We start from the raw sequence: 21,550 nt of genomic DNA, 5'->3' as shown, positions 1-21,550 counted from the left end.
GCAGTGAGGCCTCACTGCCCCGGTGTCAAGCAGAGCCACAAGGCCTCCCAGCACTGGGATCAGCGGAGCTGCGAGGCTTCCTGGCCCCTGGAGCAGCGTGACAGGGGGCAGCGTCCAAACCCCCTGATCGCCCTGCGGCTCTGTGTGTGACAGGGGGCAGGGCCACAACCCTCTGATCCGCCCTGCTCTGTGTGTGACAGGGGGCGGTGCCCCAACTCCCCTATCGGCCCTACTCTGTGCGTGACAGGGGGGAGCTCCCCAACCCCCTGATCAGCCCTGCTCTGTGCGTGATGGGGGAGCTCCCCAACCCCCTGATGGGCCCTGCTCTGTGCGTGACAGGGGGGAGCTCCCGAACCCCCACTGGGCCCTGCTCTGTGCGTGACAGGGGGCAGCGTCCCAACACCAATTGGCCCTGCTCTGTGCGTGACAGGGGGTGGCGCTGCAACCTCCCCATCGACCCTGCCTTGAGTGTGACAGGGGGCGGTGCCCCAACCCCCCAACTGGCCCTACCCTGAGCGTGACTGGGGTGGCATCGCAACCTCCCGATCCACCCTGCTCTGTACACGATGGGGTGGCACCCCAACTCCCCAATCGGCCCTGCTCTGAGCCCGACCAGGGGCTGCACCTAGGGATTGGGCCTGCCCTCTGCCACCCGAGAGCGGGCCTAAGCCAGCAGGTCATTATCTCCCGAGGGGTCCCAGACTGTGAGAGGGCACAAGTGGGGCTGAGGGACACCCCCACCCCACCGCCAGTGCACAAATTTTTGTGCACCGGGCCTCTAGTCTATATCTATAAAAGGCTAATATGCTAAGTGTCCTACCTATCACTATGACAAGCACTGACCACCAGGGGGCAGATGCTCAACACAGGAACTGTCGTGCTGTAGTGACTTGGCAGCAGCGGTTCTCGGGTGATGCACCCTGAAACCAGAGAGGAGGGAGCCTGATTCCTCACTGGACTGTGTGATTCCACCTTCAGCCGTGGATTATGTTGTTGCTGGGGCACTGTCGGCCCCGAATCTGGTTTACTGCACACTTGCGTTTGTGTTCCACACCCTGTACAACAGCAACTTTGCAGAGTGCCCTCTCGCACTCCAGGACCCCTCGGAGGATGTTGGAGAGCCGGTTTTGGCCCAATCCCCATGGGCCAGGCCAAGGTCACTCACTCCACAGACGCTGGGGAGGGACTGCAGGAGGTTGGCTCCAGGATGTGTCCGGCCCATCACACCCAGTCCCGCCCCACTGGCCACCTTCTAATTAATTTCCTTTCAATATGCACAAACCCATGCACCAGGTCATGAGTTAAATATAAAATTAGCTGTAGGTTTTTCATAGATGCTCTCAAGCAGATGTAGAAAATTCCCTTCTTGGTCAATGAACTAAGAGTTTTTATCATGAGTACAAATTGGCTTTCATAAAATATTATTGTTTCATTGAGATGATCAGATGGTTTTTCTTTATAGTCTATTAACATGATGAGTTATACTGACTGATTTTCAAATTTTAAACTAACCTTGAATTCCTGGGATGAATGCTAACTGGTTATGATGTATTACCCTTTCAATGTATTGCAGGATTCAATTTTCAAATATTCCATTCAGGATTTTTATGTCTATATTCATGAGATATATCAATCTGTAGCTTACTTATTTTCATGTATCAGTTATACTTTTTTTCTTTATCTGATTTTAGCCTCAAGGCAATGGTAGAATTCACCAGTAAAGTGAGAGAGCTTGCAGCTTTCTTTGTATAAAATTTCTAAATTAGAAATTCAATTTAATGAAAATGAAGCTATTTCATTTTTCTAGTTCTTTTTAAGTGAATTTTAGTAGTGCACCCTGTGTCTTTCAAAAAATCAATTTATCCATTTCATCTAACTGGTTGAATTTAATGGCATAAAGTTGTCTAAATATTTCATTATAGTCCTTTTACCATTTGTAGTCTCTGTAATGATGTCCCCGTCTCTTACATTCCTGATGTTGGCAATTAATTTCTTTTCTCTTTTTTTCCTGATCACTCTGGCTAGTATTTATTAATTTGATCTTTTTAAAGGAACCAGTTTTCTGTTTCAATTATTTTTCTGTATTGCTTTTCTCTCTCTTCTATTTCACTGATATCTGCTCTTAACGTTATTACTTTATTCTTTACACTTATTTTGTTTTTCTTTTTCTAGTTTCTTAAGGTAAAAAGTTATAATGTTGATTTGAGACTTCCTCTTTTCTAATAGAGGCACCTAATACTATAAATTTCCATCTAAGCACTGCTTTAGCTACATCCCATACATTCATCCAGTTCAAAATATCTGCTACTTTCTTTTGTTATTTAGAAGGAGTATACTGTTTAATTTTCAAATATTTGGAGACTATCCCTGCCCCAGCCCTGGAGTCAGCCATTTCTGCAAGTAGTCCTGGCTCCTTTCAGTAGAGAGTGATATTTTCAAGGTCTAAGCACTAGGTGAGCTCATTCCTACTAGGCTGTTGCTCCTTTTATACCTTCTCAGCAAACAAAGCTAGGACATACATGAACATATATGCTTACACACACACATTTCTATTTACTTCTCTGTTTACATTGAAAATCATGAATTTTATAGACACTTCCTATTCCTATCCGGCCCCACAGGGTTCATTCTGACTACCCCCTTTCCATATCTGTACCTCCCTTCTCCAATAAGAAGAAAACTGGCTCCCATCATCCTCAATATACATACCTGCCCCATCTCCCTGTATGCTTCCAACCTCCCGAACTCGCCGGACCACTGCCCCACTCGGACTTCCTGCTGCACCTGTCCCTGGCCTCACTGGGCTGCCTTCCTACTCCATGTGCCTGCGTAATAGTGTTCTGACTAAAAAGGCAGGCACATTCTGCTTTTAAAACAAGAATATATTCCACAAATATATGTATTCCTGCTTTAAAAGAGCTCTAGGGTTTTGGATGAATAAATGCTACAACCAAAATGGTAAGTATTGAAAAGGAAATTCTCTGACTTAAAATTTTATTGTTTTCTTCCAAAAAACTAATTCATGCTTGGTTTTCATTAGGTAAATTTAAGAACTTGGACAATTTATTTCTCGAGTTTCAGCCATCTCCTCAAAGCCTCTCTGTACTATTTACTGCTCCTTTTGGTTTTTAAGCTTAACTGTAGTAAGACAGGACAGCTACTTTGAATTTATGCATCAGACTGTCTTATTAAAAATCACTGTTCAGTAAAACCATCCAATAAGCCAAAGGATTAACACCAAATCTTATATCATAAATTCAATATATCATTTTTTTCTGCATGAGAAAATTATTTCATATTATTTTCACTAGTAACTTCAAAACTTCATAGTGATACTAAAATTGATCACCTGCTCGTCTGTGCCTACAGCATGAGAACTTCCCTCTCCAGTGTTTCTTAAATTTGAGAGCTCAAGACCTCTAAGATTGATCGGTGTACTCTCAGTGTGAAAAACAAAGCATTAGAAGGCATGTAGGTGATCACTTGGTGCCAACAGCCTGTGACTACAAAATGCAAATTCAAATACTGAAACCCCACAGCATGGTTCAGCTACAAAGTCAAAAGATCCAGATTCTTTTTACTATTTTTAGATTACCATAAAAGATACCCAGATTTTAAAAATGTTCCTAAAGGTCTCACAACTCCCACCCGTGATTGTATCTGTGGACACGTTTGAGGAATACTGCCCTATTAGTTACAAAGCATTCATAAGCAAGCGTAAAACAAATAGAATTTCGAACTCCTCTTACTGAAAATAGAAAAACCTTTAAAAGGCATTTTTATTCAGTAATTCCCTCCATCACAGAAATAATCTCTATGGCTTGCCTTTGAAATCAAACACCCTAGACCGCACCAGTTAGTCACGTTAGAGTTCAATGCCTTAAGAGATACTTCAACACAGAAATAACCACCTCAGTTCAGAACTCTGCATTTCCTTTTTTAACTCCACTTTGAACAGCTTTGAAATGTGAGCATTCCTACTGGTAAGAAATTGTTTAAATTTATTAATGTATCCTACCTTTGAAAAAGAATATATCAGGTATTTTGTTTTGTTTTGTTTTGTCAGAAAGTTGTTCCATTTTGGTTTTTTGTTCACTGAGAGTCTGACTAAGACTCCTAAATCTAAGCACAGTAGGCAAAGGTTTCAGGCAAGAACTGATTACTGAAACTTCTAAAAGAAAAATGACCAGAAAAAAAAGGCCTTGAAAAAAACCCCACAAAATTCTCCCCATCCACAGCCAACTGTCTCAGCCATCTCCAATGCTTTAGTAAATTCATAATCCACTTCTCAAACTTCCCTTTTGACCAGGGCAGGGGAGGAGACTGAATATTGCACTCAAAGGTTAGGGCATTACATTCAAATGTCACCATCCACATACAAATAAGAAACATAAGCAAAATGATCAAGAACTGATCTTTTACTCAACAAAATCAGTCCCATAGCCGCCTAACTAAAACACAGTCCTACTGCTCACTGCTGAAAAGAAGCTTGGAGAGACCCACTTCCATCCATTGTTAATATGTCAGTAAATGAGAAATCAGAGCCACTTCAGCCCAGGGCAGCACAGTCCGGGACAATGGAGCATGTGTGTGTCAGACAATGACGCTGGGAGTGCTGCAGAAGTGGATAAGCCACTTTGCCTTGCTTGATGGCACCAAAGAAAGACGACTGTTGGCTGTCCCATCTAGGTTTCCACGTGCTAAACTGCACTGGGTCTTGTCCCCCTTCTCCCCATTTAGGGGGAACAAGTAAGACCTTCTCTGCACCTAAGAAGAGTGTAACCTCACTTCTCTGCAAAGAGTGAGTTTTCAAGACAAACTCTGTGAACAGGGAGTGGGTTTCCAGTAGACTGCCGTTCCCTAATGCTGTGGCTCAAGGCCAAAGGCAGGCAAGCATGGAGCAGATGGAGTCCTGGCAAGGTCTCCCACTGTCCCTGCATTAGCAGCATCTGCTCATTACTCAGAACCTTCGCCTGCTTTATCTAATGCTCCAGGAAAAGCATTTTGATTTGATTCATTTTGGTACGGTAACGTGCAACACAATTAGTGGTAAAATCAACTGGAGGATGGCCAGTGCTGACAATCGGAAACAAGGCAGAAGAAATATGAGGCCAGTGGGTTGGAATTCAAAAAATCACAACTGTGGATCACCTTGCCAAAGCTCAATACCCCAGGTGGGCGTACAATGTTCCTGCGCGCAAGGAGGCTGAAAAGGATGCAGGGATGACTCACTTTCTCCCAAAGCTGTTTCCATCTCTCCTCTGGATCTGACTCTTTCTATGTGTGGATCACCATCGGGTTTCAACGGCTACAGAGCTTCCCTTTGGCACAACCAGGGAGCTGAAGTTCATTAACTCATTTTATTATCCAATTCTCCTCTTCTGTGGGACATAGTTACAAATTTTATACAGCAGACCCTACAAGGTAAAGTTTCTTTTCTGCCCTGTTGTGCCTAAGAGGAGTCTGTTCTCTGCTCCTGGAAAGGAGGAATGTAAAAACGCACGTTTGATTATTTCAATCTGTCTTTACCCAGAAGCAGCTACTCATGAATATATTGGTATAAATACCACCATGACAATCTGTTAAACTGAAGTGAAACCAAAGACAATGCCACCTGAGGTCTGGGGAGAAAGTGAGAAGTTGTTGTTTACCTCAGAAATAGTAACAACCCCAATCAGACTGGTAAACAAGCTCAGAGTAACAGAGAGGCAAGAAAACACAACAGCTCTTATCAAAGAAACAATCCTAATAGCAAAAGGAATTTGAGACAAGTCACAGATTTTGGGGTGAACAATGAAGGCATGGAAGTACTGCAGACTTTACCTAGAACAGGAATAGCCCCCAGAACAGGACACAACAGATAAATACGATAATGTGAATATAAACAACTGGACAGACCACTGGACCAGAACTTAACATCCAGAAATAGACAAATACTAAAAGAATTCAGACCTAAAAACTTGTAAAGGCACCACATCCAACCAGTGAGGCAGAAAGAGATAGACTTTCTAAAAAGAGATGCTAGAAAAAGGATATACTTGAATTCATCTCTCATACTATTCCAGGATGGACTCTATATTGATCAAAACTTAAATATGAAAAACTAGCCCAGCCAGTGTGGCTCAGTGATTGAGCATCAACCTATGAACCAGGTCATGGTTCAATTCCTAGTCAGAGTACATGGCCAGGTTACAGGCTTGATCCCCAGTGTGGGGCATGCAAAAGGCAGCCGATCAATTACTCTCTCATCATTGATATTTCTATCTCTCTCTCCCTCCCCCTTCCCCTTCCCCTCTAAAATCAATCAAAACATATTTAAATACAAATATATATCATCCTATATAATAAAAGGGTAATATGCAAATTGACTCTAACAGCAGAAGGACTGGGAATGACTGGTCAAAATGACACACACTGACCACCAGGGGGCAGACGCTCAATGCAGGAGCTGCCTCCTGGTGGTCAGTGTGCTCCCACAGGGGGAGCTCTGCTCAGCCACAAGCCAGGCTGATGGCTGCCAGTACAGCAGTGGTGGCGGAAGCCTCTCCTGCCTCCTCAGCAGCGCTAAGGATGTCCGACTGCAGCTTAGGCCTGCTCCCCGCTGGCAAGTGGACATCCCCCGAGGGCTCCCGGTCTGCCAGAGGAATATCTGACTGCCAGCTTAGGTCCGATCACCTGGGGAGCGGGCCTAAGCCAGCAGGTGGACATTCCCCGAGGGGTCCCAGACTGCGAGAAGGCACAGGCTGGGCTGAGCCCCCCCTCCCCCCCGAGTACACAAATTTTTGTGCACCAGACCTCTAGTATATAATAAAAGAGTAATACGCAAATTGATCCTAACATCAGAACAACGAGGAACAACAGGTCCCTATGAAGTGCACTGACGACCTGGGGGTAGACGCTCAACACAGGAGCTGCCCCCTGGAGATCAGTGCACTCCCACAGGGGGAGTTACACTCAGCCACAAGCCGGGCTGATGGCTGCAAGTGCAGCGATGGTGGCAGTAGCGGGAACCTCTTCTGCTTCTGCGGCAGCACTAAGGATGTCCGACTGATGGCTTAGGCCCAATCCCCTTGGGAGCAGGCCTAAGCTGGCAGATGGACACCCCCCGAGGACTCACGGGCTGCCAGAGGAATGTCTGACTGCCAGTTTAAGCCTGATCCCCCAGGAAGCGGGCCTAAGCCAGCAGGTGGACATCCCCCGAGGGTTCCCAGTCTGCAAGAGGGTGCAGGCTGGGCTGAGGGACCTCCCCTCACTCCAGTGCATGAATTTTCGTGCATTGGGCCTCTAGTATGTGTATGTGTGTGTGTGTGTGTGTGTACACACACACACACACATACATACATACTTAGAAGGAAAAGAAAAAATTATTAGTAGGTACAAATGTGAAAAAACTCAACCTCTCCCACACTAAGAGAAATGTCAATTGCAATTATAATTGGATAACATTTCTTTTCTATCAAAGTGACAAATACCTAAAAGTTTGAAATATACTTTGTTCATAAAACTGTAAGGAAACAAGAACGCCTTCATACCTTGCTGATAAGAGTGCAAAATAATATAGCCCCATTTGCGTTTTTATAGGAAACTATAAAATGTCATTTATACAAGGTTTTCCACTACAATATTGTAATAGCAATAGAGCAAAAACAATACAGTTCCCCAACAATGGAATAGTATGCAGGTATGGAGAAGAAGTGTATTTTGTATAAACTAGCATGCACAATCTTTCTAGATATGCATGTTGCCCTGGCTAGTGTGGCTCAGTTAGTAGAAGGGTCATCCCATACACTGCAAGGTTGCAAGTTTGATCCCAGTCCTGGTGGGGGTGCATGCAGGAGGCAACCAATCGATTTTTCTCACATCGATATTTCTCTCTCTCTGTCTTCCCATTCCCTTCCCCTCTCTCTGAAAACTAATGACAATGTCCTTGGGTGAGGATTTTTTAAAAAAGATATGTATGTGTATCAGAGCATTATTCACAATAGCCAAGGTATGGCAACAACCCAAATGCCCACCAACAGATGAATGGATAAAAAATATGTGGTATGTACACACAACAGAATATTATTTCAGCCGTGAGAAAGGATAATCTCTTGCCATTTGCGACAATATAGATCAGTGGTTCTCAACCTTCCTAATGCCGCAACCCTTTAATACAGTTCCTCATGTTGTGGTGACCCCCAATTTCATTGTTACAAATTGAACATAATTAAAGCATAGTGATTAATCACAAAACAATATGTAATTATATATGTGTTTTCCGATGGTCTTAGGCGATCCCTGTGAAAGGGTCACGACCCACAGGTTGAGAACCGCTGAAAAAAATGAATCTTGAGCGTATTATGCTAAGTGAGATGGTCAGAGAAAGACATATACTGTATAATCACTTATATGTGGAATCTAAAGAAGTCAAAACTGTAAAAAACAGTAAAATGGTGGTTACCAGAGGAAATGATTGATAGTGTCTAAAGGTATAAACCTGTAACAAGTAGTAAATGAGCCATAAGGTTCTAATGCACAGTATAATGAATTTAGACAATAATACTGTACCTGGCAATCATACTACACTATATAAATATATGAAAGTAACACACTATACACCTTAAACTGTACAATGTTACATATCAAATTTATGCAATAAGAAAGATATGCTATTAAGTGAAAAAAGCCAAGTTATGAATTACTTACTATAGGTGGTATATCATCCTTTATTTTAAAAAGGGGGCATAAGAATTGATATTCATATTTGCAATGCAAAAATATGCAAGGATTGACAACAAACTAAAAAATATGGCTGCTTTACAATGGAGTTGACAAAAATGAATAGAAGCAAGACTTCCCAATATATTTTCATTGTGTTATTAGTTGTTTGTATTATTTGATTTTATGTCCCCAAAAATATATGCTTAGTCAAAAATATGAAGCTATAAAATAAAACCCACTCCTTTATGAATTAAAAATTAAAATCTCACACACACATACACACACAATTACCATCTAGAAAAATAACCCACAAACACAGTTCACTAAAGAGTAAATGACAAATTAATAAGTTATTTGAAATAGTCCTTAGTCTTTTCTTTTCAACCAGAAAAGATAACAACACAGCCCTAGCCAGTTTGGCTCAGTGGATAGAGCATAGGCCTGCGGACCAAAGGGTCCCAGGTTTGATTCCAGTCAAAGGCACACACTGTTCTTTGGTTGCAGGCTCCTCCCGGTCCGGGCCCTGGTCAGGGCTCGAGCAGCAGGCAACCAATCAATGTGTTTCTCTCACATCGATATTCTGTCTTTCCCTGTCTCTTCCACTCTCCCTAAAAATCAATGGAAAAATATCCTCAGGTGAGGATTAAAAAAATAAATAAAACACAAAGAGAAAAGGGGAAGATAAGAATGCGAAATTTGCAGAGAAAGAAATAGAAACAACTAATAACACAATGAAAAGGTGTTCATAGAAACATCAGTGAGATGTCATTTCCACCTCTGCGACAGGCACGAGGAAACGGTCACTCTCATACCCTTTCGGAGGGTAAGCTGGCAATCTTCATAAAAATGTAAAAGCATCTACAGCCTCCACCTCAGTAATTACTAGACATTGGCCTCTCTCTCCTCACTACTTGTGGAACTACGTGCACAAGTCCATCCATCACAATCTTTGTTCAAGGATACTGCTTGCAGGACTGTTTTTAGTGGCAAAAACAAACCATCCATGCGTGCATCACTGAGGGCCCTAAGAAGTAAGTTAGCGCACAGTCACATGATGCGATACTGCAGGCTGGAAGGAACGAGGGCCACCCGAAGTGGTAACACAGAAAGATACCAAGGGGTGTTGTCTGGAGACGAAAGCAATGGTGCAGAAAAATACCGAGAGTAGCGTCTAAACGTGAAACGGGAGGGGGGCGTAGAGGTAGAGGAACAGGGAGAAACACTGCAACTTCTTTCTGGATACATTTTGTTTACATTTCATACTTTTTTGCTGTTTGAATGTTAAGTATGAAATTTCATTAAAAACCAAGTTATTTAATATATATTTTGGCAATTACGTGCCAAGTACATGCAGATAAAAGTAGTTTCTCTATCATATCTACATCATCTCCCAGTGTTGGTGACAAAGACAATTCTAACCAACAATACAAACCTGCACATCACCTCAAACTCTGTTTTCAAGCTCACACGATATGAGACGTGGGAGTACAAGAGCCGGGTGCCTGTTTCTGTGTTCACTGTTACCTGACCAGCACTACGACCAGCACTAGGGCCCTGGGGACACAGCACAGATCTGGATTCACCACTGATTAATGACTCATCCGCAAGCAAATCACTTAGCTGGTGGCTCTGGGCCTCAGTTTCCCCTCCAGAAGAAAAATGAGTATGGGTGCACACGTGTGTGTGGCAGAGGAGGCTACTGGATACTTCTAAATCTGTATGATTCTAACTTAAAAGTACTACATTTCATTGATAATTTGGAAAGTAGCAAACACATTCAAGCTGAGCATGTTATCTATCCAGGATCTCAATAAACAGACAAAAAAAATATTACATACCAAAAGATACCCAGCTTAGCTGAATATCTAGAGGCTGAAAAAAGATCATCAATGGGTCCACTGATGTCAAGCCAAAAGAACAGCATTCATGCTGTTAAAATAATAAAATGAAAATACTTTCACGATGTCAGCCCTAATTTTTATTTATTTTTTCAATAGCATATGGATATGAAATTCCCCATCACTTACTTTACCATAGTGGTTGCCCTCTGAGCCAACCGATAACACTGACTCTGAAGATCTGCAATGGGGCCATGACATGAACATGAATATTCTCAACTATCTGTGGTCCAGCTTTCAGGCAAGTAGGGAAACATAGTTTCCGGAAATTCAAACTTTACACAACAGTGGAAGTCAGGAGCATGAGGTAGGAGTATAAGATTTCCACAGCCATTGCAACTATTATTCTATTAGCTATAAACTGTCAAGTGTTCCTGTATTAGGCTATTCTCACCTACTTCTGAAATCCACAGTTGCTCATGTGCAAAAATCAGTCCCAGCGAGACAACATATTACCATAAATCGTTAAGTGCCAGGAAAAGTAGGCACTGACTTTTATTTTTCTATTTCCATATTTGTCAATAGATGATCTATGTCTACCCTTTTCACTGTTCCCTCTGAACTAGGAAAAGACTAAAGGAAAAGTAGGCCAAGTATATTTAATATTTTACACCAAGTTCTTTGTTAAGATGGCTTGGCCAGCCCCGCGCCTGACTCTCACACCAGCCCGACAGCTCCAGTAGGAATGAAGCACCAGTATCACGGGTGCTGTGCTCCAATGCCTACTAATGCACTGAGGGTTATTGGCCAACTTCTTCACATAAAGGCAAGTGTGAGCGTATGTGTGTGAACATGTGTGTGTGCCCACGACATGGGGGAGCCAGCCACAGCTGCTTAATTTCTGTAAAGCTTTTTTTTCCTTAATAGGGAGGTGGGTTGTGGTTACTTACCATCCTCATAAGCCGCTACCGCCAACGAGCTGTTTATCCTCACAAAGGAGACATATGGCTGCATTCCAGGCTCATCCTCCTCCTCATACTCGGAGTCCAGGAAGGGGGCTACGTAGTCCCAGGTGCGGGTGTCCCACACCCTCACGTCCCCTGATGTGTATCTGGAAAAGAAGGACCTCGTTGGTTCCAAGTCGAGACAGAGAGCAGGGCCATAGTGAGAAAATGGGGAGAGCCTAAAACAACAGAGGAGGAAGATTTGGTTGGAGTGGAACCACCCCTGCAACACTGTTCAGATGAGTGACTCCAACAGGAAAAACTGTCATCCTGCGTAACAGAAAGGCTGTGAACACCTTTCACATTCTCAGAGCACAATGCTGACAACTTCAAGAGAACACTAGACCATAAAAAAGTGGGTATCGAGATTTTTTTTTCCTTTCACACTATTATAACCTTAAGTCCTTCCAGTAAAGAGATCACTAGCATAAATTTGTAGAAGCCACAGTATTTACATACATGAACACACAAGAAAGACAGGCAGAGAGCAAGAGAAAAACTAAAGACTAATGGTCTTCCAGGCACAAGCTTTCTAATACCTCATCCATGCATCAGATTTGACTGATTAAAGTCCCTAAAGACTAATTGATTTGCTGAAACAATTAAATCTTGCCTTTAGCAGCCAGACAATGCTGCCTTCTCATGAAAAGCTCTTGCTGAAATGCACGACACTCCCAGTTTTGCCCACTTAGAAAATAGGAGCCCTCACTCTCTGCTCTTACTACTGCCACTCCAACAAATGAAGCTTTCCATCAAAGCCACAGCAGGGCCAGAACTGCTCAGACACGAGGCCACTAGGAAAATGGCCTGGCCAGATGACGAGGTGGTGCACTGCCTGCCACTGGGGTATTTATGCTAAGTTCCTTACATCTGCTTCAGAGGGCACCATTCAACACGTAAAGCAACTGCAGGGAAGCATATCAGAGATGTTATAAGAGTCCATATGTACCCACACAAACACAGGCAGACAATTTAGGGGGTTTCCAAGCCATTGTTCTTTTGGGGTTTCTTTTAATATATTTTTATTGATTTCAGAGAGGAAAGGAGAGGAAGATAGAAACATCAATGATGAGAAAGAATCATCGATTGGCTGTCTCCTGCACGCTCCACACTGGGGTCTGAGCCCACAACCCCGGGCATGTGCTCTGACCGGGAATCAAACCATGACCTCCTGGTTCATAGGTTGACACTCAACCACTTGAGCCACACCAGCTGGACCTTTCAGGGTTTCTTTGATCCACGTTAAAAATGTGGAGTCGAACACAATAGCCTCTGAGGTTTATTTAATTACTGCAATCTATGGTATGATTCATTACAAAGTAGTTATAGATCAATTTCTCATGTGAGATTTCTTAATAAGGAAACTAAGAATACTCTTAATTCAGGAGTGCTTCATTTACTAAATGCAGTAAGTAGTCTTCCTCTCAAATTAATAATTGGCAGTAAATACAAAGATTGTGTAATTCAAAGGTCATTCTGTCGCAGATTCTCTAGGCTGGAGGGTCCTCTCCTGGCAGACGGCATCTGGAGAGTGTGCGTGTAGAGAGAGCCAGATAAGAGGCACGTGCTTTCTAACACTGGACTGATGGGCCTGTTTGACCACTCATCCTCAGTAAACAGAAACACTCACTCCACGGTGTCATTAGCCTGGTGAGGCACAAGCAAGGGTGGATATTGATAGCACCGCGGCCGAAGCACGGCTGCTGGCTCCTGGGCCCTCCGGGCAGTGTTCCAGATGACCCTCCATAAGGAGGAACCCCACACAAGAACACACACCCCACTGCACCGAAGCTTCCAGGCTCACCCTGACTCTCCGAAAATGACTCAGGCAATCCCCGGAGTAAGGCTACTTCCTTATTAGCGAGAGACATTAAACAGAGATGACATATTTGGAATTCTAGACTGTGTGAGTAGATTCTTAGGGTTAATTTTGAAGTGAAAGGAAAAGAAAGGTGAGAAGGATGACAACATCTTTCAGAAATTCAGAGAAGCTGAGTGAAGAAAGGGAATTTAGAGATCAGAGAATTTAAAAACTTGGAGAAAAAGAAGTGCATAAACTAGGAAAATGTATTTCTACTCCATTAGTCTCATTCTGTTTTTTAACCTGTACATGGAACCACACCAGTGGTCTTCATGTGGTCCTTTGTGGCACCCCTCAGGTGCCACAGTACAGAGGAGAGGATTTTAGTGGCTGAGCTCCACCCCACCCCCAGTCCTTTATATGATGAGGTCCCAGGTAAAACAACAACAACCAAACAAAACTTAGAAAACTGCTGAATCCCACAACAGTGACCTGTGAGATGCAACGTGTTGCTCTCTCATTACTTAGGGAAGAGGAGAGAGGGAGGGCAGAGATGCCACGGAGAAGAGCACTCCGTTAACATCTAATATCCCGGCGAGTCTTTTCTTCCATGAAGTTGTCCCACTCACACTGCAACTCCACAAGTTTAAGTTAAATGCGTGCAGTCCTCAAAAGTTTCAGTCACCACCAAAGTAGCCCGTTGCTGAATTCCTTATTTTTGCTGATTTTTTTTTTTTTTTTTTTGCCCACTACCCACATTGCAATATACGTTCAAATCGCTGCACCCTTTCTTCTCATTCCTAGGAATGCCACTCTATCTACATCCCTCGAGCCCTCACAACTGTACCATGGCAGCCCCCCTACAGCTAAGCTTCTCCCACCTCCAGTCAACCCTGCACAAGCCAAGTCCTCAAAAATACTTGACTCCATGAATCATCCTGCATTTCTCCTTTACCCTCCTAGACCATATGCCCTATGATCTACACAGCCTAGACTTACTCTCATGGCAATTGTGTGTGTGTGATTATCTGACTGTTTGTCTCCCCTACAAACCTACAAGCTTCTGAAGTCAGGGGCTGGGTCCTGCTCACAGCTGTGGATCAGTGACTGGAACTGTCAGACTGGAAGAGCAGTGGACACCCAGGAAGTCCTCTGTAAATACGTAGTCTTAACACCTAATGGAATGAAGTTGTAATTACTAGCCTAGCACTGAGAACACTCCACAACCTAGCGCCCACTCCTGTTCCCAGCCTCATTTCCTACCCTTCCTTAGCATGAGCCAGCCTCCATTCACTGGCTTCCGAACACTCTTGCCTCTGAACCTCGGCTCACAGCCTTCCCTCCTCCCGACTCAGCCCAGTGGGTCTCAACCTTGACTGCGCATTATAGAATCACCTGGAATGCTTTTAAGACTCCCAATACCCAAGCACGCCCCAGACCAATTAAAACGGACTCTCTGGCCCAGCCAATGTGGCTCAGTGGTTGAGGGTCGACCTATGAACCAGGAGGTCATGCTTCAATTCCCAGTCAGGGCACATGCCCGGGTTGTGGACTCCATCCCCAGTGTGGGGTGTGCAGGAGGCAGCCGATGATTCTCTCTTATCACTGATGTTTCTATCTCTCTTTCCCTCTCCTTACCCTCTGAAATCAATAAAAATATTTTTTTAAAAAATTGACTCTCTGGAGGTGGAACCAGGCATCAATATTTCCAATGTGCAGCCAGGATTGAGAACCTCTGACCTACCCCAAGTCCACCAACTCCTCAAGGTCTAGCAAAGGCTCTACTCCTCCATGAAGCCTTCTCTGGCTCAACTGCCATGCCCCATATCTGAAGAAACGGCATTCATTGGTACGTTCCATGTCTCCTCACTGTAAAGTCCTCATGAAGGCCATATCTCAATGCCACAGCCTCCATCACAGTGCCTTACACACAGCTAACAATAAGCAAATGGTTGAAAGGGGACATCCACATTTGAGTTCAAATGGTTTGAGTGGCACCTCCTTCCGTATCTGCTGCCCACCTTCCAGTGCTATTGACCAATGAAACACCCAAAATGCACACATCAATATGCATTAGAATTCTTGCATGTGTTTCTAAACTGATTAAAATAATTATAAAACACAAGATAAGCTAAATTATTTCAGTAAACATGAAGTTGTCCATAGATAGCCACTGAAATTAACTCCATTCTTCATGGCTAACGAGCATGATAATAACACAAATGTTTTGCTACAAAGTGACTCAGGAAGCAAAATGTAAGAGACTTTACGTCTCTTTCATGATAGGAGCAGAGAATAAATAGCGTGATGACTCCATTGCAGGTTCTAAAATCTAACACGGATTAAAGCAAGCACAGCAGTGGCAATGGGGCTCAATGCTAAAGAAACACGTTTTTACCAGGGTGAAACATCAGTAGGGGCAGAGGGACCTGGACCCACCCCTAAATGTGATCTACAAGCACTTAGCACATTGGCCAGGAGAAGCAAGAACCCACATCCAAGCAGGTAGGGAAAAGGGCTGATTTTTCTCCAGAGCTCCAGATGTCTTTATTGCTGCCTAATGGCAATTACACTCAACCAATTCAGACACCACTATGACAGCTGCATTGTCAGTAAGCCTTTGGACCCCAATGTTGATGGCTCTCTAATTAGTGCCCGTGCAAAGTACAACTTCAACTAATGGAAGAGCACTAAAGAAACAATGAAGAAGCAGCCTTTTCCAAAGCAGTAAGGATGTCCCAGCCCATGGCACGGGCCAGTGAAACTGTATGCCTTCGCCATCTTTTTTTATGCTTGGCAAGGCTGAGTTTACCTCCAAATAAATGGGTCACAGACCACAGCTGATTTTTTGTTGAAAGAATGGGAATAGAGCCTCTCTCAAGCTCAGCACGCCAGAGCAATTGCCAATTTAAAATGATTTATCACCAAAGAGCTTTCATTAACTTGTAAGTCTCCAATAAACAGACTACTGATTTGGACTAAAAGACCGGAAGAAAAAGAGGGAAGACATACAGCTAAAAACGACCTTTAACCTTTCTTTTCATATAATTGTCCAGCAGGGTGAGAGAGGCGGGGCATGGTTTCATTTTGCTTGCAGGTGTCAGGTCTTCTTTGCGAAAAACAATGTTTGTCAAAGCTCTTCATAATAACCTGGGGGGTTGTTTTGATTTAAGGAAGCTGGAAATGGGGTTAAGTGACTTACCCAAGGTCACAGAAACATTTTAGAGGCACAGCTGGGATCAAAACAGGTTCTTGGGCTTTTTTCAATCTGCTGCTTAGCCAACAAGCCACTCCATCTCCTGCGATGAAGTGTCTTTAAACTAATATAGCTTTTAAGAACCATCCCCATTTAAGTGCAATATAAGGAATTTATTGTTTTCAATATTGTGACTCAGGCTTGCAGGACACAGCCCCTGACCCTAACTCATCAATTCTACCACTGTATCTCAACTGGAAGGCAAGAAGTCAACAGCAATAACACAAAAGCTCAGGATGCTGGCAAGGAGTGTGGCTGGGCAGATGCAATGGTGCCTCCCACACCTGCTTCACAGGTGATGTGGGAGGACATATGTAGTGGATGGTAAAACTTCACACTCTATAGGGCCATACTCATGCAGCTCCCCACCCCCCCAAAAAAGTCATGATTCTATTCTGACCAGGTACTCACAGCAGCCAAAAGGAGCCTTGTTATGAGTGAGGCCTCAGACCAGGAACAGCAAATGGTTTCATTTGTGTGTCAAATTCAATAAATTAGTAGTGGTTGCCTACCGCCCTGTGTTGAGAAGGATTCTGAGCAGTATTCCATCCAACTCACCAGATCAATAAATGCTATAAAGGCTTATCAATGCCCAGTGTCGGTTTGGGAGTGAGGAGTGGCAGCATACCTACAAGTTATTTGCATCTCTGCCCCATACTAAACTCTCCCTGGCCAACTCCTAACCATCCTTCCAGACTCAGCTGAGAAGTCACTTCCCAGGATAAACCCAGCTGACTCTGAGCCTGTAGGTGCCTCTCCCAGCGCGTTCCAGTGCCCTGATCTCCAGTGCCCTGATCATCCCCTACTCTACCATCCCCCACGCTGTCTATATCCCTGGGTCAGGCTGTGAGCAAGGGAGATATCCTTGCCACAAGCAAGAGATGTGTCTGCAGCATTCATCTGTGCTTGTAAATGTTGAATGAAGCTCCTGACTTAAAACTTACACGATGAAGTGATTTAAAGCCTACAGAGCAATTAGGCAGAGGCCCCTAAAAGTACAGCACCCACATCGCAAGAAACATTTATTCCCTTAATGTGTGGAGGTTTTAAGAACTACTCGCATACTCCATCCTTTCGTTAGCAATACCAAAGATTACAAATCAATGAAATCAAGAGTATTTACTGTTTTCTATGAAACATGACTGTGTTGTATTATGCAATTAACAAAATGAACTCAGTCCCACAGTGCAGTCTTTTTGTGGAAATGCACTCCTACAAACATCAAGTGCAGCTTAAGACGCATCAATTGAAAAATAATGAACATCTTAATGGACCTTACGAGATACATGCACTACACACTTAAAACTGTTTTCCATACATCTTGGTTAATCACAATCAATAGAGCCAGAGTCAATGATGATTATGCGGAGTTATTGTAGCTGTGGCCCTTCCCATTATTCCTTGGAGAACCAGAGATGGATAAATGCAGTCATGAGTTCACCAGTATTTATTAAGGACATTCTGGAGCTCCTTCATTAAGGACATAATAAATGCAATGCTGTCCTCTCATCTCTTATCAATATCTTACCTCAGACTTATTTACCAGAAGAGCATGTATACCTCACAGCAGAAAATAAATAAATTTAAAAGTATTTTTAAAAAGAGGTCCCTAACGGGTAATGATCAAATTCCTTATGGGAAGCAGACCAATGCCATAATAAGCAGCAGCACAAAATCAATATAAAATGAGGTTGAAAGGGAAACTGACAAGAGAGAGTTTTGTGTGTGTGTTTTTTTAAAGAAAAAGACAAAGTATGATTTAGTAAGTATAAATATGGGGTGGCATTTGCCTAATGCAACTTTTATCACCAGTCTGTATTTAAAAAACACCTGTTATCTGAAGAGCTGCAAAGAAGTCCCAGGTATTATCCATTTTTATTCATTTACATTGAAACAGGAACTTTAGGGGACTATAGGCAGGCTTCGGGAATTTTTAGAATTGTGGTCCATGGAAAAACACAGGGCTACAGACTGGGAGAAGGTACATCTCCATAACACAAGGAAGCCAGGTGCAGTTACATCTCCATAACCCAAGGAAGCCAGGTGCAGCTTTATTTCCTTAAGACAAGGGAACTGGAAGTAACCAAAAAAGGTCTATATTTACAAAATAAAGGAGGAGGAAGAAAGCCCAGAAGGAATGGAATGACTATGAGGGAGGAGGGCCTCAGGAATCACTATAGTAACCAATTCAAAAGGGGATATCAGGACACAGGAACTGCAGCCTTTATAAACCACTAGAGGCCCGATGCATGAAGATTCGTACAAGAATGGGCCTTCCTTCCCCTGGCTGTCGGCACCACCTCCGCTCCGGCTGGAGCCACCTTTCTGCCTTCCCACGCTGCCCAGAGGCCTGGAGCGGCTGGGGCAGTGCGGGGAGGCTGGGGCAGTGCGGAACGCCTGCGTCGTCAGCAAGCGTCCCGCCCAGCCCCCAGCAGCTCAGCACCTGCGTATGCAAATGAACCCACCAGCTTTGTTGGGTTCATTTGCATACGCACTCCTGATTGGCTGGTGGGCGTCACGAAGGTATAATTTGCATCTTTCTCTTTTATTAGTGTAGATGGAAACAGGAAGTCTGTGGGACCCGTTTCCCTCTTCCCACGTGGGAGTCCATTCTGTGGGATTCTTTCCCTCTCCCCACGTGGGAGTCTGTATTTGTTCTTCAATAAATCTCCACCTTTGCTATACTACCCTCTGCCCATGGATTCATTCTACAACTCCAGCAGACAAAGAATCCAGGTTCCAGTCCAAAAATTCCATATCAACATGAAACTAGTAGAGTATTGACTACACCACCCTTGAGGTCTTTGGCTCTTGAATAGAAAATATTTTTAAAATTCAGGGCAAATATACACTATTTCTGATCAAAGCCATATTTTGGCACGGTACCTGGTCAATACAAAGGCACATTTTTAATTATTGGAAAAACTGGAGGAAAAAGTGGCTAAGAATAAGGCTAACATTCTACTGTAAGTGCCACTAGGCAAACTGAACCAACCAGAGATTCAGTGCATATAGAAACTAGCTCAAAATTTTGCTTCCTATCTAGGAAGACTGGAAACCCTCTCACATCTGATGTCCAGGTTGTGTGGACAGACAGAGCTAATAAAAATGAAAACCACGACAGTCAGAAGTCACTTGGCTGCTTGAGAGCGATGTGGCACGCTTGCATTGAAGGGAATGGAGATGGATAAAAGGCATGAGAGCAAATGGGACAGCTGAGTATTTTTAGGGAAAGGAGAGAGCTAATCTTTTGCAACATTAAATGATACATTTTTCCCTCCACCCACACTAGGCAGAGGAAAAACATGGACCCAGTGAGTCACTGTTGTAGTAAAGGTGGGGACTGTATCCTAAAAAGGCATATCCTATCAGTGGAAAACCACTTAGGAGTATTGAGAAAAGCCTCAATACAAAGACAGTGCCTGACATTTTAAAAACCAAAAGTGGGGGAAATGGTCCTATAATGTAAACAGAAAAGGGTGCTTTCTTATGCAAACTGACAGGCTTCACCTTAGGAATCTTAATAACAGTGAGGAGGGAGTTTATAGCAAAACACCACCACACTCCTGGGCCTCTGATAAAAGCTTTTGATGGGCTAATAGCTTCATGGTTAGCAGAGCAGAGCTCACAAGGCCTCCAGTGACCCAGGTCTGACTTTCTCCTGTAAGTTTTACCTAAGGTGCTCTCCTTCACTAGGTGGCAGCACAGGAAATATGCTTCTGGCAAATTAGACCTAGACCGACATCTCGGGTTCTGTAATGTGACCTCTTTGAACTCATGACATCACCTGTTTTCAACACTCTTCCCTCCCCACAGTGCACCTGGGAAGCAAGAGTGGCCTGGGCAGCACAGAGCCGCGCAGGGATGCTCTCATAGCCTCGTTTCTTCAGCCTTTTTCCTCAGCGATGAACATAATTTGAGAAACATTCTAAAATTCTCAGAGCTATCACCACCAAAAACCAAAATAAAACAAAGAAAGAAGGAAACAAAAAACACACTTTCTGATCACTTATTATCAACAAGCTTTCTAGATAACATCTCTTTTTGTAAATACAAGGGAAGCACACACGGGACCTCATGATATTTCAGGAGTGATATCAGATCCCAGAGAAAGTGCAGCCAGAGGCTGAACCCCAAGAGAAACAGACAGGTGGCTTATTGTATAGAGATTGGTGGCTTTGCAACACAAAGTTTTCTCAAGTTAAAGAAATAGGAAATTTTAGCTGGAAAATCGAAGTAAAGGCAGTGTCTGAATGACTTAGTCACGGTTGAAGGAACTTCACTTACCTAACAACAAAGAAAACAATTGGCTCAGGCAGTTTCTGGGAATGTGCTAAAGGGCCAAATGGGCACAGAGAAAGGCCAGAGGAAGGCCAGGGCAGGAGGCAGGCGGGTCAGAGATGCAGTGAGGAAGCTCAGAGAGTGCAGGGTCTCAGACATATGAGGAGTTTTCTTTCCCCTCAAGTTTCCTGGGTGCTAGGACTGGTGTTAGGGCCTGAGGGTACAAAGATTCTCAATTCATGGGCTCCACATTTTAAGAGGGGTCCAGTCAACAAGAGCAAACAGTACCAAGAGGCCGAAGGGGATGGGGCAAGAAAAGGCCATTGGTTTGCAACCCCCTGGGAATATGAGAGGGTAGCTCAGTGGGAGGGCTGGGAAGGAAGCCCGCCTGCAGAAGGCTAAGATGTGGGTAGAGAACAAGGGGTGTGTACTCTGATATTTATGGTATTCATGGAAAGCAGGTTCATTCCAGAGAGCAGGCTTGAGGGATGGTTTAGACGTCAACCCAAAAAGTTAAATTAGAAAGAAGCTGAGGGTTATGAGGCAATTTAAAATAATTTAACCTAGAATTCATTCTTCTAAATCTATCGACTCCACTTATGGGACTCCAGCCTAGGAAAACAATTAGACTAGGGGAGGGTAATGGAAGAACTTTAACTCTTTAGTC

The 21,550-nt window shown here is 43.6% G+C and overlaps 1 protein-coding gene across 6 annotated transcripts in view; it reads right to left on the bottom strand.

Annotated features, from left to right (window-relative positions):
• Nucleotides 1–21,550, bottom strand: part of FBXW8 (F-box and WD repeat domain containing 8) — a 111,219-nt gene that overhangs the window by 49,761 nt on the left and 39,908 nt on the right. For 5 of the 6 annotated variants that reach the window (XR_004974760.1, XM_036353294.1, XM_036353296.1 and 2 more), the window contains one exon: nucleotides 11,492–11,724. Coding sequence is in view for 5 of the 6 variants with exons in the window: in XM_036353294.1 (XP_036209187.1) it covers nucleotides 11,492–11,724 (233 nt within the window). In the remaining variant the exon portion in view is untranslated. The remainder of the gene's footprint in view (nucleotides 1–11,491; nucleotides 11,725–21,550) is intronic. The other variant, XM_036353295.1, reaches the window with a different exon arrangement.

This window comes from Myotis myotis, unplaced genomic scaffold (assembly GCF_014108235.1).
Source record: "Myotis myotis isolate mMyoMyo1 unplaced genomic scaffold, mMyoMyo1.p scaffold_m19_p_20, whole genome shotgun sequence".
Lineage (NCBI taxonomy): Eukaryota > Metazoa > Chordata > Mammalia > Chiroptera > Vespertilionidae > Myotis > Myotis myotis.
Note: the sequence above shows the minus strand (reverse complement) of the source record. Positions and strands in the feature narration are given on the sequence as shown.